We start from the raw sequence: 11,786 nt of genomic DNA on the forward strand, positions 1-11,786 counted from the left end.
CTAACCTTTGTTTTCCAAGGACATAAATTGTTTAACTCTGTTTTGCAAGAATAGGGGTCCTATCGGTCGATCAAACCCATGGATCGGTTGACCGAACAAGATTAATATAGAATAGAGATCAGATCAAGCCGAAGCAAATTTGGAAGACATGTTAATCAGTCAACCGAACACAGGGATCGGTTGACTAAAAGATTAGTGCATTAATGAAGACTTAATGGCATATCTCGACAAACAAGGAAACTACACTATTCAATCTATCGAATAAGATGATTGATCGATCGAACAATAAATGCTATTAATGAGGCAGTGATCGATTTGGATGAGGAAGGAAAGCTGATGGTTCTATTGAACGATAGAGGGATCAGTCGACCAAAAGGATCAGCCAACTGAACATCTTTTCAGTCAACCGAACTATGATTCTAAAAGGGGAGCTCGAGGTCCAAGGCAGGAATCAAGTTTTCTGTTCACCTCTGTGCAAAGTCACTGTTCGTACTACTTCTTTGCAACACATCTTTAAGCAAGCTACTGCTCCAATAAAGTGCCGACAATCTTCATCACTTCTTATTCATTTGGTATAGTTTTATTTAGCTTGCATTGTACTTCATTTCAAGTAAGATAGTAGGTTGTTACTATCTTATATCTGTCATTGTACAAATTGCTTCTTTTCGGAGATTTCGGAAAGAAGAATTATAGTGATTTGTCTAACAATGCGATCAAGGCTCACGGGTCTTGGAGTAGGAGTCGACGTAGGCTCCGAACCAAGTAATTACTTGAGTTTTTTGTATTATTTTCCGCTGCCACTTTGTTCTACAATTGGATACGAAAAGGAAAAAGTTTTAATATACGATATTCATCCCCCCCTATCGTATATTTCGATCCTTCAAGTCGTACATCCTTCATTATTCGACATTTTCTGACATCCGACATTCTCTGACACCTCATTATTATGAAAGTTACGAGGGTCAGTATAAAAAGGGGATTATCTTAGTTGGCTAGGTACATGACAGTGTTTTTACATCTTACTACACGCGTGTACACACATCTACTGTTCGTCTTCTCCTTCATTCGACTACTGTTTTGACTTGAATGTCGGAGTGCCCCGTGCTTGAGACCCTCCTGGTGCTTGTTCTAACGTTTTGTTTGCTCTCTCTAGTGTGTGCAGAAAGGAGTAATCAGTGTCACCTCTTTTTCCAGCTCAAAGTCCTCTCACGGTCAACAGCAGCACCACGTATCTAACGCGCCATCTCTATCAATTTCAAACATGATCAATCTGCATTCTTCTTCCCTTTAGATATAGAATTCATAGCAGCTTCTCCTTTCAGCTTCAGAGAACCATCTTAGTCATCATTTGAGGCTTGAACTGCAATGGAATGACTGGCACTTCCTTCATCCTTCTTGAACTATGCATGTGGATGATATATAATGTGATGAAGTAAGCAGAGGGATTTGTAACTAGTTTATCCTCACATGGGCACGGGCTTTCTTGTTTGCAACATCCATTGTTTGGCTATTGATCCATTGAAATGAAGAGCTACCATGCAGCAGCAGCAGCAGCATAGGTTTGAGGTTGCCTCTCCTTCAGTGCTAAAGTTTTCACAGGGCTGGAACAGTACTAGTAGCCATGACAATTACCTTGAGGCCGATCACAGCAAGATTTAGCATTGCGATCAGGCCAAAGTATTTGGTGTACCGCAGCACTGTGTTCTTGGTCTTGTTGGCCAGTAAAGTAACGAGGGCAGAAGAGCAGTGCCATGACTTCACCACTGTTTAGAAGGAGATTAGGAGGATCAGTAATGTATGCTATCTTTTGTCATACCTAACAGTTTTTTTTTTCCCTTTCATTGGGTGTCATGATTCTTAATTAGAGTGATTGGCTATCTAATTCCATATGTTTAAATCCCTCCAGTTTTCGAAAAATAATTCATGGATATAGAATCTGCATTCATTGCGACATGTAATTGAACATGATAATTAAAGCATAAGCAGATGAGTCTCTGGTGCCAGTTAATTAACTCAACTCTTTCTCTATATTCATCGCAATCTTACAAAGATTTGCCTGCCTCTTTCAAATAATCCTGAAAGCTACAAAGTTACCATGTGTTTAAATGAAGGCCAGGATAAGTAACTGTCAGAAATCATATTTAAGTATGACTTGAAATGATTAAAAAAAATATTAGGTATGGAGTAGGCGGGATGAAAGGTCACGCCTAGGAGAGATTATATGGGCAATTGACAAGAGTTTAGGAATAAAAAGCTCAATTAAGATCACTCAGGTCAGACTCACTCAGTTCGCAATGACTCAACTTGGACCAACTTAGGAGGTTGGGTCCTTAGGTTTGGATCTTGATACATGTGGTATTAGTGTGGAGAAGTCAAAGTAGGTTGATATGGGGAGTATCCAAAGCATTCATACGTACTACGAAAGTCTATAGTCTTGATAGAGGTCAAAATCCAAATGAGTCAACTCAGTTCCATTCGACCCTATCGATCCGGCATCTTGCTCCGCTTCATTCGGCCCTATGAACTTGACGCCCTACTCAATTCCATTCGGCTCTGTCGACCCCTGCATCCTGCTCAAGTCCCTTCGGTTATACCTTGCTCAGCTCCATTCAACCCCGCCGATCCACCTGCACCAAAGATGAATAGACATTAAAAATGACCTTCAAATTTCACACGATCATCGTTTAGTCTATCCCGTCTCCTTCAGTTCAGGCTGCTTGACCTTAGTTGCTCAGCTCCCCTAACTCTTCTAATTTAGCTCATTCCTCAGTCTTCTCGATATGACTCTCCCTTTAACGGGCTAGGCCCTTCAACCCAATTGATCTCATGTTTTGTGGGCTGGTTCCATAAGTGGTACAACAAGTGGGATCATACGTGAGTTGTCAGAACACGTGGAACGGTATGATTATACAGATACTATGAATGAATGGCGATGAGATATTTTTCATATCAAGACATGATACCTAATTAATAAAGAAGATACATATCTTTCTCCAGTGGTGTTATAAAAGGAGTCTGTTCCCGCAGGTATAGGTATGCGCATTCATGATTATACACATCTATTCTTTTGCACTCTTCTTCTTCTTCTCCCTCTTTTCGATCGGAAATTAACTTGAATGTCAGAGTAGTTGAGCTAAGGCACCCTTATCTCCATTTTAACTCTCTTTTTTCCTCTCAGATCTAATAAGCACTCCTGCTGATTCGACTTTCTCCACCCTATCCTCCTTTGAAGTTCGGCAACTTCATCAACATCCTAGATAATTTACCGACGGCTCATCTGTCGGAACAGAGGTGCTTCTGATCTTAGAAATCCATAAGTATTATGAAAAAACAAAATTTCTAGAGACAAACCTTTAACGTAATTAGTCATCAAGATGATCTAATTCAAGATTTTTTTTTTTTATTTTTGAAATGCTCGCTCGATGGACTCCAGTAATGCGAGACTAGAGAAGAGTCGTGGCAATAAAACGCGGTGTTTAGGTGCAGCAAAACTCGCGCGAGTCAACTGCAATAATTAACGGTATCTCAATTATTGGTGGGCTGCAAAAGTTCATGCACTTTTGACTCGAGTGCTCACTTCTCCCTTGGCCTGGCATGGCACGGCGCGCACGGTGCTCAGCTTTTTGACCATTGCGAAGTAACAAGTCACTTTCCTTGTTGTCTTCCACACCCCTTCCACCAAAAACATAATAAGAAACATTTGTCCTTCAACCGCAAGTCATCGAAAGGACTTGGGTCCCGTTCTCTCCAAGGAAACAAATGGATTATGAACAGTGCGTGGATCATCTCTTGGCTAAGTGCCGACGCCACACCACGACTGTTAAAAGGAAATTGATTGATTACTCGGGTTTCAATGTGGACATTATTGGAGGAAGATGCCTAGGCTACAAAGTCAAGATCATGAGCAATAATTCTTGTACTATACTTGTCTTGAATTAAGTTTGCCAGGTTATTCAACAATGGGACGTGGCCTTCATTTCATTACAAGTAACTGATAGCTACTATAGCTCATTAAGTATTCATCGATTTTCTGAAGTGTATCATCTTGATTATTATTGAGTGTTTTAGCAGAGAACAGTGGATTAGTAGGGCAATAATGAAAAAGGCTTCTTTGTTTTTCCAAGGCATTATTGTTTTCCCCTGATATTGTGAGATTTTGACCAGTCGACAAGTGTGTCTAGTGTGGGGCCAGCAATATTTTAACTGATGATCATTAGAATCCAAAGATTGTGAGAATTGTTTTGAAGCTTTTCGAAGAGTAGGACATTTCGACCTTCTACCGTCTTTTCCCCGTCTCAAAGTTAATTAAACATTATCCTTAGATGGGTCCGTGTCCATGGAGGATGCAGCTAGCTAGCCAGGGACAACAATCACGACTTTGATAGAAAAACAGATATTGGACTATTCTTTAGAGGGAAATTAAAATAAAAACAGTTGTGTTTTTTTTTATCAGATATGAGATATACTTTTATGTATAAATATATACATAGAAGAGAAACAGAAAGAAAGGGACTGAAAATTACAATCTTTATAAAAAATTATATGTGAGGAAAAAACAAAAGTGATTATAAGCGTATGTTGTTGGTGTTTTATAATTCCCTTGGGTCGACAAATATGGAGGACCCCGCTGCCGACTTGGTCCAATCGCCGACGGCGCTGTAATTGTATTCCTCCGTCAACCGCTTGATACACCACACATCCTCCGCCCCCGACAGCCGCCGCCACCTCGGTATCCCCTGCCGGAGCGGCTCCATCTCCGCCACTTCAGTGGCCACCACTGCCGCTGCCCCCCGGGCGCGGTTGTGCGCCTCTCTCCACACCGCTGCGGTCATCACCGAGGCGGCCGGTCCCTCGCCTCCGATCCCGTAGAGAAACCAGGCCCCGAACGGGCGGAAGAGGTCCGGCACCGAGGGGATCCGTAGCCACGGCATGGCCCTGTCCGCCATCCGCGTCGCCGCCGCGGCGGCTCGCCGCAGCCGCGACGCCCCGCGCACCTCGAGCTGAAACACGCCGCCGCAGTCCCAGACGCTGGCCAGGGCCCACGACTCCGGCGGCGCGGCCAGGAAGGCCTCCGCGCCGGGCCACCGCTCCGCCGCGGCGCAGCCGGAGGGCACTGCGACGAGCGTGGCGAGGGAGAGGGGGTTCGCGAGGACGGCGTCGATGTCGCGCGGAAAGAACTCAGTGGCCGCGAACCGGCGGCGGTAGATGAGCTCCGCGTCCGAAGCATGGATTCTGTGGACGGTGATCGAGAGCGGGACGGGGAGGCGGTGCGCGAAGACCGGGTGGACGAGGATGGACGGCGTCCGGAACTTGGAATAGCCGCACCGGTCGGTGAAGAGACCCAGAGAGGCCTTGTTGCCCTTAGTGGTCGCCATGTACGCGTACTCCGCGCCCTTCTCCCAAAACCACTCCTCCATTTGCTCCACCAGCTTCAATGCGATTCCCATTCTCCTATTCAATTTTCAAACGCATTCATTAATTAATTAATTCATTCATTCATTAAAATCGAAGCAATCAGCCAAATCCGCAACCAATAAGCAAATTACCTGTGAGAAGGAAGGACTCGAAGGCCGAGGATGTAGCCGACCTTGGTGTATATGGGACTCGCCTCCGCCGGAGCATGGCCTTTCTTCAACATGCCTCCCTGCCGAGCCATCTTCCGGCCGCAGGAGACCACCTTGACGCTGCCACGGACGACGCCCACGATTTCCTTCACTGGCCCACTCGTTTCCGCAACCTTAATCACAATTCATTCAAAACCACCAATAATTACTCCATCACTATCATCGCATTGAAAAATAATAATAATAATAATAATTAAAAATTATCAAAATTAAGCAGATATACCAGCATTCTGTAGGCGGGGGAGTGGCGGACGCGCGAGGCAGGGTCGCCGAGCAGGTCCATGCAAAGCGAGACCTGACCGGTGGCGCCTCCGTCGCACAGCCGGTCGACGGCCTCCGTCGCCGACAGGTCCTTCTCCGGATCGTACACCCTCACCGCAATGCTCACCATCCCCTGCGATCCGCCGATCAAACGGAAACCAATCGCGGCAAAAACAGAACAATAAAAAAAACACGCCAGTCCCCTGCTCTCCTCTTCGATGAGTGGCTGAGCCATTAGAGATCGAGGGAAGCGCGTATATATAGACGCGGCTATCGCACAAGTTGATCGCACATGACTGGCGCATCATTAAATAAATGAATTATATCGATGGACTCAGCGGAGGCGGAGGTGGTGGAGCTCGTGGTGAAGGTGGCGGCGATGATGACATGCAAATTAAACAAGGTGAACCAAAAACAAAAGGCGGCTGTGACTGCGCAGACTTGACCATTAATTATCCATTAAATTTTCAGGGGCCAGAAGACAGAAGAAATCGAGAATCTAACCGTCTCATTTACATCCCATCAATCGCATTCCATAAATAACTCAGTGCGTGGGTGCTTCCTTCATCCTGATGCAGAAAGCGAAGAAATAAGTCACACTTGCATGGCAATTGCAATGAAATGCACATCCAATGAACCGCAGCATATACAATCAGACAGTAGACCTGGAAATTGTTTATTATATCTAAAAAGTTAATGGAGCGTAGACAAGGGGGAGTAAACAATCAGCATACTGAAAAATATTAAAGATTTATCGGGGACTATTTTTAATAGAGAAGAGGGATTAAATCCCACCATATCAGATTTAATGGCTCCTCCAATTGGTGCGAGTAATCGACCGTCAAATTTGACCCGGCCATGGGAGAACAAACTGATGTGATCGGCCATCTTCCGCCTTCCCTGCCATTAAAAACCAACATAAAGAAACCCAACGCGTGTCCCACAAGCTAATTGCTAATTAATTAACTAATTTTCTTCGGATTCTACATGATTTGCGTTCAGCTATTTTGTTCAGTCACAATCATGGCTAATTAATATTTGGCTTGTTTTCAGCAATTACTTGGCACTCGATCATCCACATTGACCTCGATTAACTGATTGACCATTCCAGAGCTTCGGTTTAATTTCTGATGTTATTTTTATTTTTGAAGAAAGAATGTAGGTAAGTTTAATTAGTCGGTGCCTAAAAAGTCAATGTCATCAGAGCTACTTTTAAGCGTGGTCAAAGGTCAGTCTTATATTTTATACTCAGAGCTATGAGCAAGGGCATAGTTTTTGGCAGGAGGTTGATGGATCAAGTAATTATTGATCCTACCAAACAAATGGATATGACAAAGTGTTGAAGTGAGGAGGAAGGATCCTTTTTCTGATTTTTTTTTTTTTAAGTGTAGGAAATTGCAAGTGAGTGTGTGACATGATTGAAATATATATATGAGATGAAAATAAATAAACATACATCACTAACAAAGAGAGTATAATATAGTTGAGAGATTCGGCTTGTAGTTCATAATTTAGGGCATCTTTAATACTAGATTTATGAAAGATTTATAAAATTAAAATATTGAATTAAAAAGTTAGAATTATTATTGATCTTGTTCGAAAGCTGAATCAACGGACACTGGGCACGTGGCGCTCTCCGATTGACTGATGTAGATCTTTGACCGTCCGCGTGGACCTCCGGCGAACCTGCAAAGAAGTCGGGCCGGGAAGGAGTTTCCGGCGACGACCCTCCGACGCTCAAGTCAGGTAAACAAACAACGAAGAAGTGGCTTCCAGGATCAAGAGTGCATACCTCCGTCGAAGGATGAGAGCCTTTATATAAGGCTGTGGAGAAGCGGGTGTACACATATCGAGGTGTACACGTGTCCTCAGGCCATACCCAAGTAAAGACCTGTCAGTGAGCTTACCTGACCCCATACTGCTACAGTCCAAGCACGTCTTCGATGGGACAGCGGAACCCCTGGTCGTAAGATTTGGAGTATGACCGAATTATAGAGCATGCCCGCTGTCAGAAGACGTCCCTTGTCCTTTTCTCCTTACTCCCTGCCGGACGTCCGACTGACCAGCATTCGCCTTACGTCCGGCCGGTCATATATAGTGGTCTACTTGGGAGATTCTCAATAACGTGTTCTGTGGAGACTGTTAGCAGTATGCTACCTTACGTCTTTGGCCGAGCGTGACGTCCACTCGACCCTGCGATCCTGTTCAATGAGCGTCGGAACCTCGACTCCCGCCGGGGCGCCTTTCGTCATCAGTCAGACATCGGTCAACCGGCCGGGCGGTCGGTCCACCCTTCTCCGGTCGGCTTATCGATCCAACCTTTTCTGGGACCTCCGGTCGGTCCACCCTTTTCTGGGACCTCCGGTCGGTCCACCCTTATCCGGTCGGCCACCTGGCCTTTTGACTTCCACGTGGTGTTGACTCCCCAGAACGGGGGTCCTCTGTTCTTACCGCCGGATCAATTATAGAGGTGAGATTTAAGATTTGTAATTTAAAAAAAATAGTGGAAATTTAAATCTATTTTTTTTATCTTAAAATTGATATAATATATATGAAGTCGTGCAATTTGTAATTATGGAAGATGATCATAACAAAATTTACTTAAAGTTTTAATTAATCATGATATTTCTATATATTTTTTATAATGTTGATGTGATATATTAAAATTATAAAAAAAATTCATTTAGAGCTCTGGTGATGGAAGGTGCCAGTGTTTGATATGCGATCTAGTATCTGAATCATTTCTTTTGAGTGAGACAATAAGATAATCTTTACAGAGATTACTTATATATTACTATAATACTCGAGTATGATTATGTTAATTTTACGTGATTGAGAAAGGATTTAGATTAAATTTATACTGTGAATCTAATATATTTGTCAAGCATGCGAGTGGACAAGTTGATGATTTAACAAGTATCGAGAGAAAAAAAATTTGTTGATGCAAAGATCGATGATCGAAATGATCAAAGTTGACGGTGAGACTTACGAGCTCAACATATGTTAAGACTTAGAACACTTGGATGTTGTTTGTTGTTGACTTTTCATGAAGGACATAATAATGATTATTTTTGTGGTAAAAGATGAATATGTTTGTCTCAGCGTCCCTGTCAATTCGTCTCAAGGCTAACACGGAGAAGATAAATCACGGGTGGCTACTAGTCTTTGGAATAGTGACTAGCACATAAGGGAGGTATTTATCTCGGCTTTACCGAGATTCAAATCTCAGACCTCATTATGATAACACCTCATGCGCTAGCCACTAGACCCATCCGAGGGGACTATAATAATGATTATCTTGTAGGTTATAGAGGAGGATGTGGGGAGATGATAAAAAGAGAAATCGAAAAAAAAAACTAAAGAAAAATTATCGCCATCTAAGTTTTATCAAAAAAAAATTATTTTAATAACACAAGATTATTACCGAATATAGAACAACTTTGACTCATAATAGATATAACTACCAAAATAACCTAAATATCAAATAAATAAATAAAAACTAATAAAAATAGAAAAAATGTTTGGAGCCTCCAAAAAGAACCTAAACATTATTTTTAGGATCTAAAATTTGACAATTACGGATTCCACTCGATAATGAATATAAATCTCTAAGAGAGCCACAGGTGGGGAAAAAAACAGTCTCATTCTAATTCCCAAGTCAAAAGTTATGGTTCTTTAAAACTCAAAACATTTTCTTGGATCGATCCTGCGTCAACTTCTCCTGATATATGACAAATTTCTCTAGCTTGGAAAAAAACTCATTAGTTGGGTCAAACTTTATATTTATATATATATTTTGATCATGTATATATATTGATCCTGTGACTTAGAGAAGACTACAAGCTGAAAAAAACGATGGAACTTGATACTCCTTTCTGCGCACACCAGAGAGAGCAAACAGAATGTTAGAGCGAGAACTAGGGAGGGAGGTCCCTGAAGCAGACACTCTGACGCTCAAGTCAGTACGGTGGCTGAGCAAAAAGTAAAGAAGATGAACAGTAGGATGCGTGCTTGTGATGTCAAGAGTAGTAAAGGTGTGCGCGTATGTAAAAACGTACCTCGCCAACGAAGAGGACTCCCTTTTTATGTTGTCTCTCATAACCTCCGCAATAATGAGGCAACAAGGAATATCTGACATCAGAATATGTCGGATAATGAAAGATATACAGTCTGGAAGATGCACAGTCATCCTCCGAGGAATCTTCCTTTACATGTATATGAACAATTTTTTATAACCTCCGTAATAAATGAGGTGGATAAGAATGTCTGATGTCAAGTATTGGCAAATATATAGCCACCCTTATAGGAAGATTCCATTATAGGTATATGTTATGGTAGTGAAATATTTTCTGATAAGTAGCTGTTATTCTCTGACAAATTATTGTGATTCCTTGACAATGTTGTCCCCTGGAGGTAGTCTGATCGGATCTATATCCGATCGACTATATGATGGGAGATTAACACATGAAAAGTGGGGAATTAAGTCAGGAAGGCCCGACCGGTACCATGGCTGATCGACCATATGATGCATGCCTTGGCATTGTAAGTCAGATTAACTCTAGGGTCGATCGGTTGTATGTTGAGAGTTATATTGTAGGGATAACCGACTGTATGCTAAGTGCCTTGGCTCTGTAAGTCCAACCAAATCTTAGTCCGACCATCTATATACTAAGAGATTGCCTTTTTTGTGTGCTGGGAGATTGCTTTTGCCGTATGCTAGGAGAATACTTTTGAAGGATGGGGAGCCAATCCCCCTATGCCTTGCCAGTGCTAGGGTCATTCGGGTTTATTCTATATATCTTGGCATTGAGTGGAACGATAAGCTCCTAAGCCCGACTGGCTCTGGGGTCGACCAACCGAAGGCTGAGAGACTTGTGTTCAAAGAATGGGGGGTTGGGTCCCTTAAATCCGACCGGCTATATGTTAGGTACCTTGATACTAAGAAGTGGAGCGTTAAGTCCCTTAAGCCTGACTGGCCCTTGGGCCAACTGACTTCATACTTAAGCCCGACCGACCCTATGCCTAGTCAACGCTAGAGTTATTCGGGTTTATTCTATATATCTTGGTACTGAATGGAGCGATAAGCCCCCTAAGCTTGATCGGCTCTGGGGTCGATTGATCGAAGGCTGAGAGACTTGTGTTTAAAGAATGGGGAGCTGAGTCCTTAAGTCCGACTAGCTATAGGGCAGACCGGCTATATGCTAGGTCCCTTGATACTAAGAAGTGGAGCATTAAGTCTCTTAAACCCAACTGACCTTTGGGTCGACCGACTTCATACTAAAGGTCATGCACTGAGGAGTGAGTAGCTGACCCTTTGTGAGAATGACTCGTTCAGCTGCATATACTCTTGACTTTGATTGCCACCTCGCTTTGATTTTGACCACCACCTTACCTTGATTTTGACTACTACATCACTTGCCACATTACTTGTCACATCACCTTTTGGTCAACTCACAACATACAGTATCACTAGCCTCCCTTTTAAATCTAGTTGAAGGAGGTTCACAACCGACTAATTAGACCTGAGCCTTATTTCTGCTCAGTTGCTAGTCCGATCAAATGGCCATGCTTTTGATCACTCATTAATGTTATAGTCAATTTTATCTTTCTTGGAAAAATGCATATTAGACATTTGACATGATAAACCATGCGTCGGTGATATGCTGGAGGATGCTTGTTATCGAAATGATTTGATGTGTCATCCATCATAAATGTCATTCCTAGGCAAGCGCTACGCGTCCCACAAACTTTTAATTATCTGCTATGACGGCTGATGCATGCCTTTTCATACGAACTGGCTATATCTTCTTTTCTCCCATCTGACAGTTACAACTACTCGAGCCGTTTCAATCAGAAGGTTGAAATTAAAAAGCCTCTTATAGCTTACATTAAAAAACCCTA

General features: G+C 42.8%; 1 protein-coding gene across 1 annotated transcript; it reads right to left on the reverse strand.

The window, feature by feature from the left end:
• Positions 1 to 4,456: 4,456 nt before the first annotated feature.
• LOC122024145 (probable N-acetyltransferase HLS1-like) lies at positions 4,457 to 6,238 on the reverse strand. The gene is made up of 3 exons (XM_042582700.1): positions 5,848 to 6,238; positions 5,547 to 5,737; positions 4,457 to 5,451 (listed from the first exon to the last, which is right to left on the reverse strand). The coding sequence occupies exons 1-3, from the start codon at positions 6,118 to 6,120 to the stop codon at positions 4,590 to 4,592; spliced, it is 1,326 nt and encodes a 441-aa protein (XP_042438634.1). The 5' UTR covers positions 6,121 to 6,238; the 3' UTR covers positions 4,457 to 4,589.
• Between the last annotated feature and the right edge of the window lie 5,548 nt (positions 6,239 to 11,786).

Source organism: Zingiber officinale, chromosome 9B (assembly GCF_018446385.1).
Source record: "Zingiber officinale cultivar Zhangliang chromosome 9B, Zo_v1.1, whole genome shotgun sequence".
NCBI classification, from domain to species: Eukaryota; Viridiplantae; Streptophyta; class Magnoliopsida; order Zingiberales; family Zingiberaceae; genus Zingiber; species Zingiber officinale.

Excerpts from the sequence above, each read along its gene's own strand:
- LOC122024145 (XM_042582700.1), bottom strand. The coding sequence starts at position 6,120 with ATGGCTCAGCCACTCATCGAAGAGGAGAGCAGGGGACTGGCGTGTTTT. Across the intron at positions 5,738-5,847 it reads CCCCCGCCTACAGAATGCTG|GTTGCGGAAACGAGTGGGCC; the intron begins GTATATCTGCTT and ends ATTGTGATTAAG. Across the intron at positions 5,452-5,546 it reads CGAGTCCTTCCTTCTCACAG|GAGAATGGGAATCGCATTGA; the intron begins GTAATTTGCTTA and ends AAAATTGAATAG.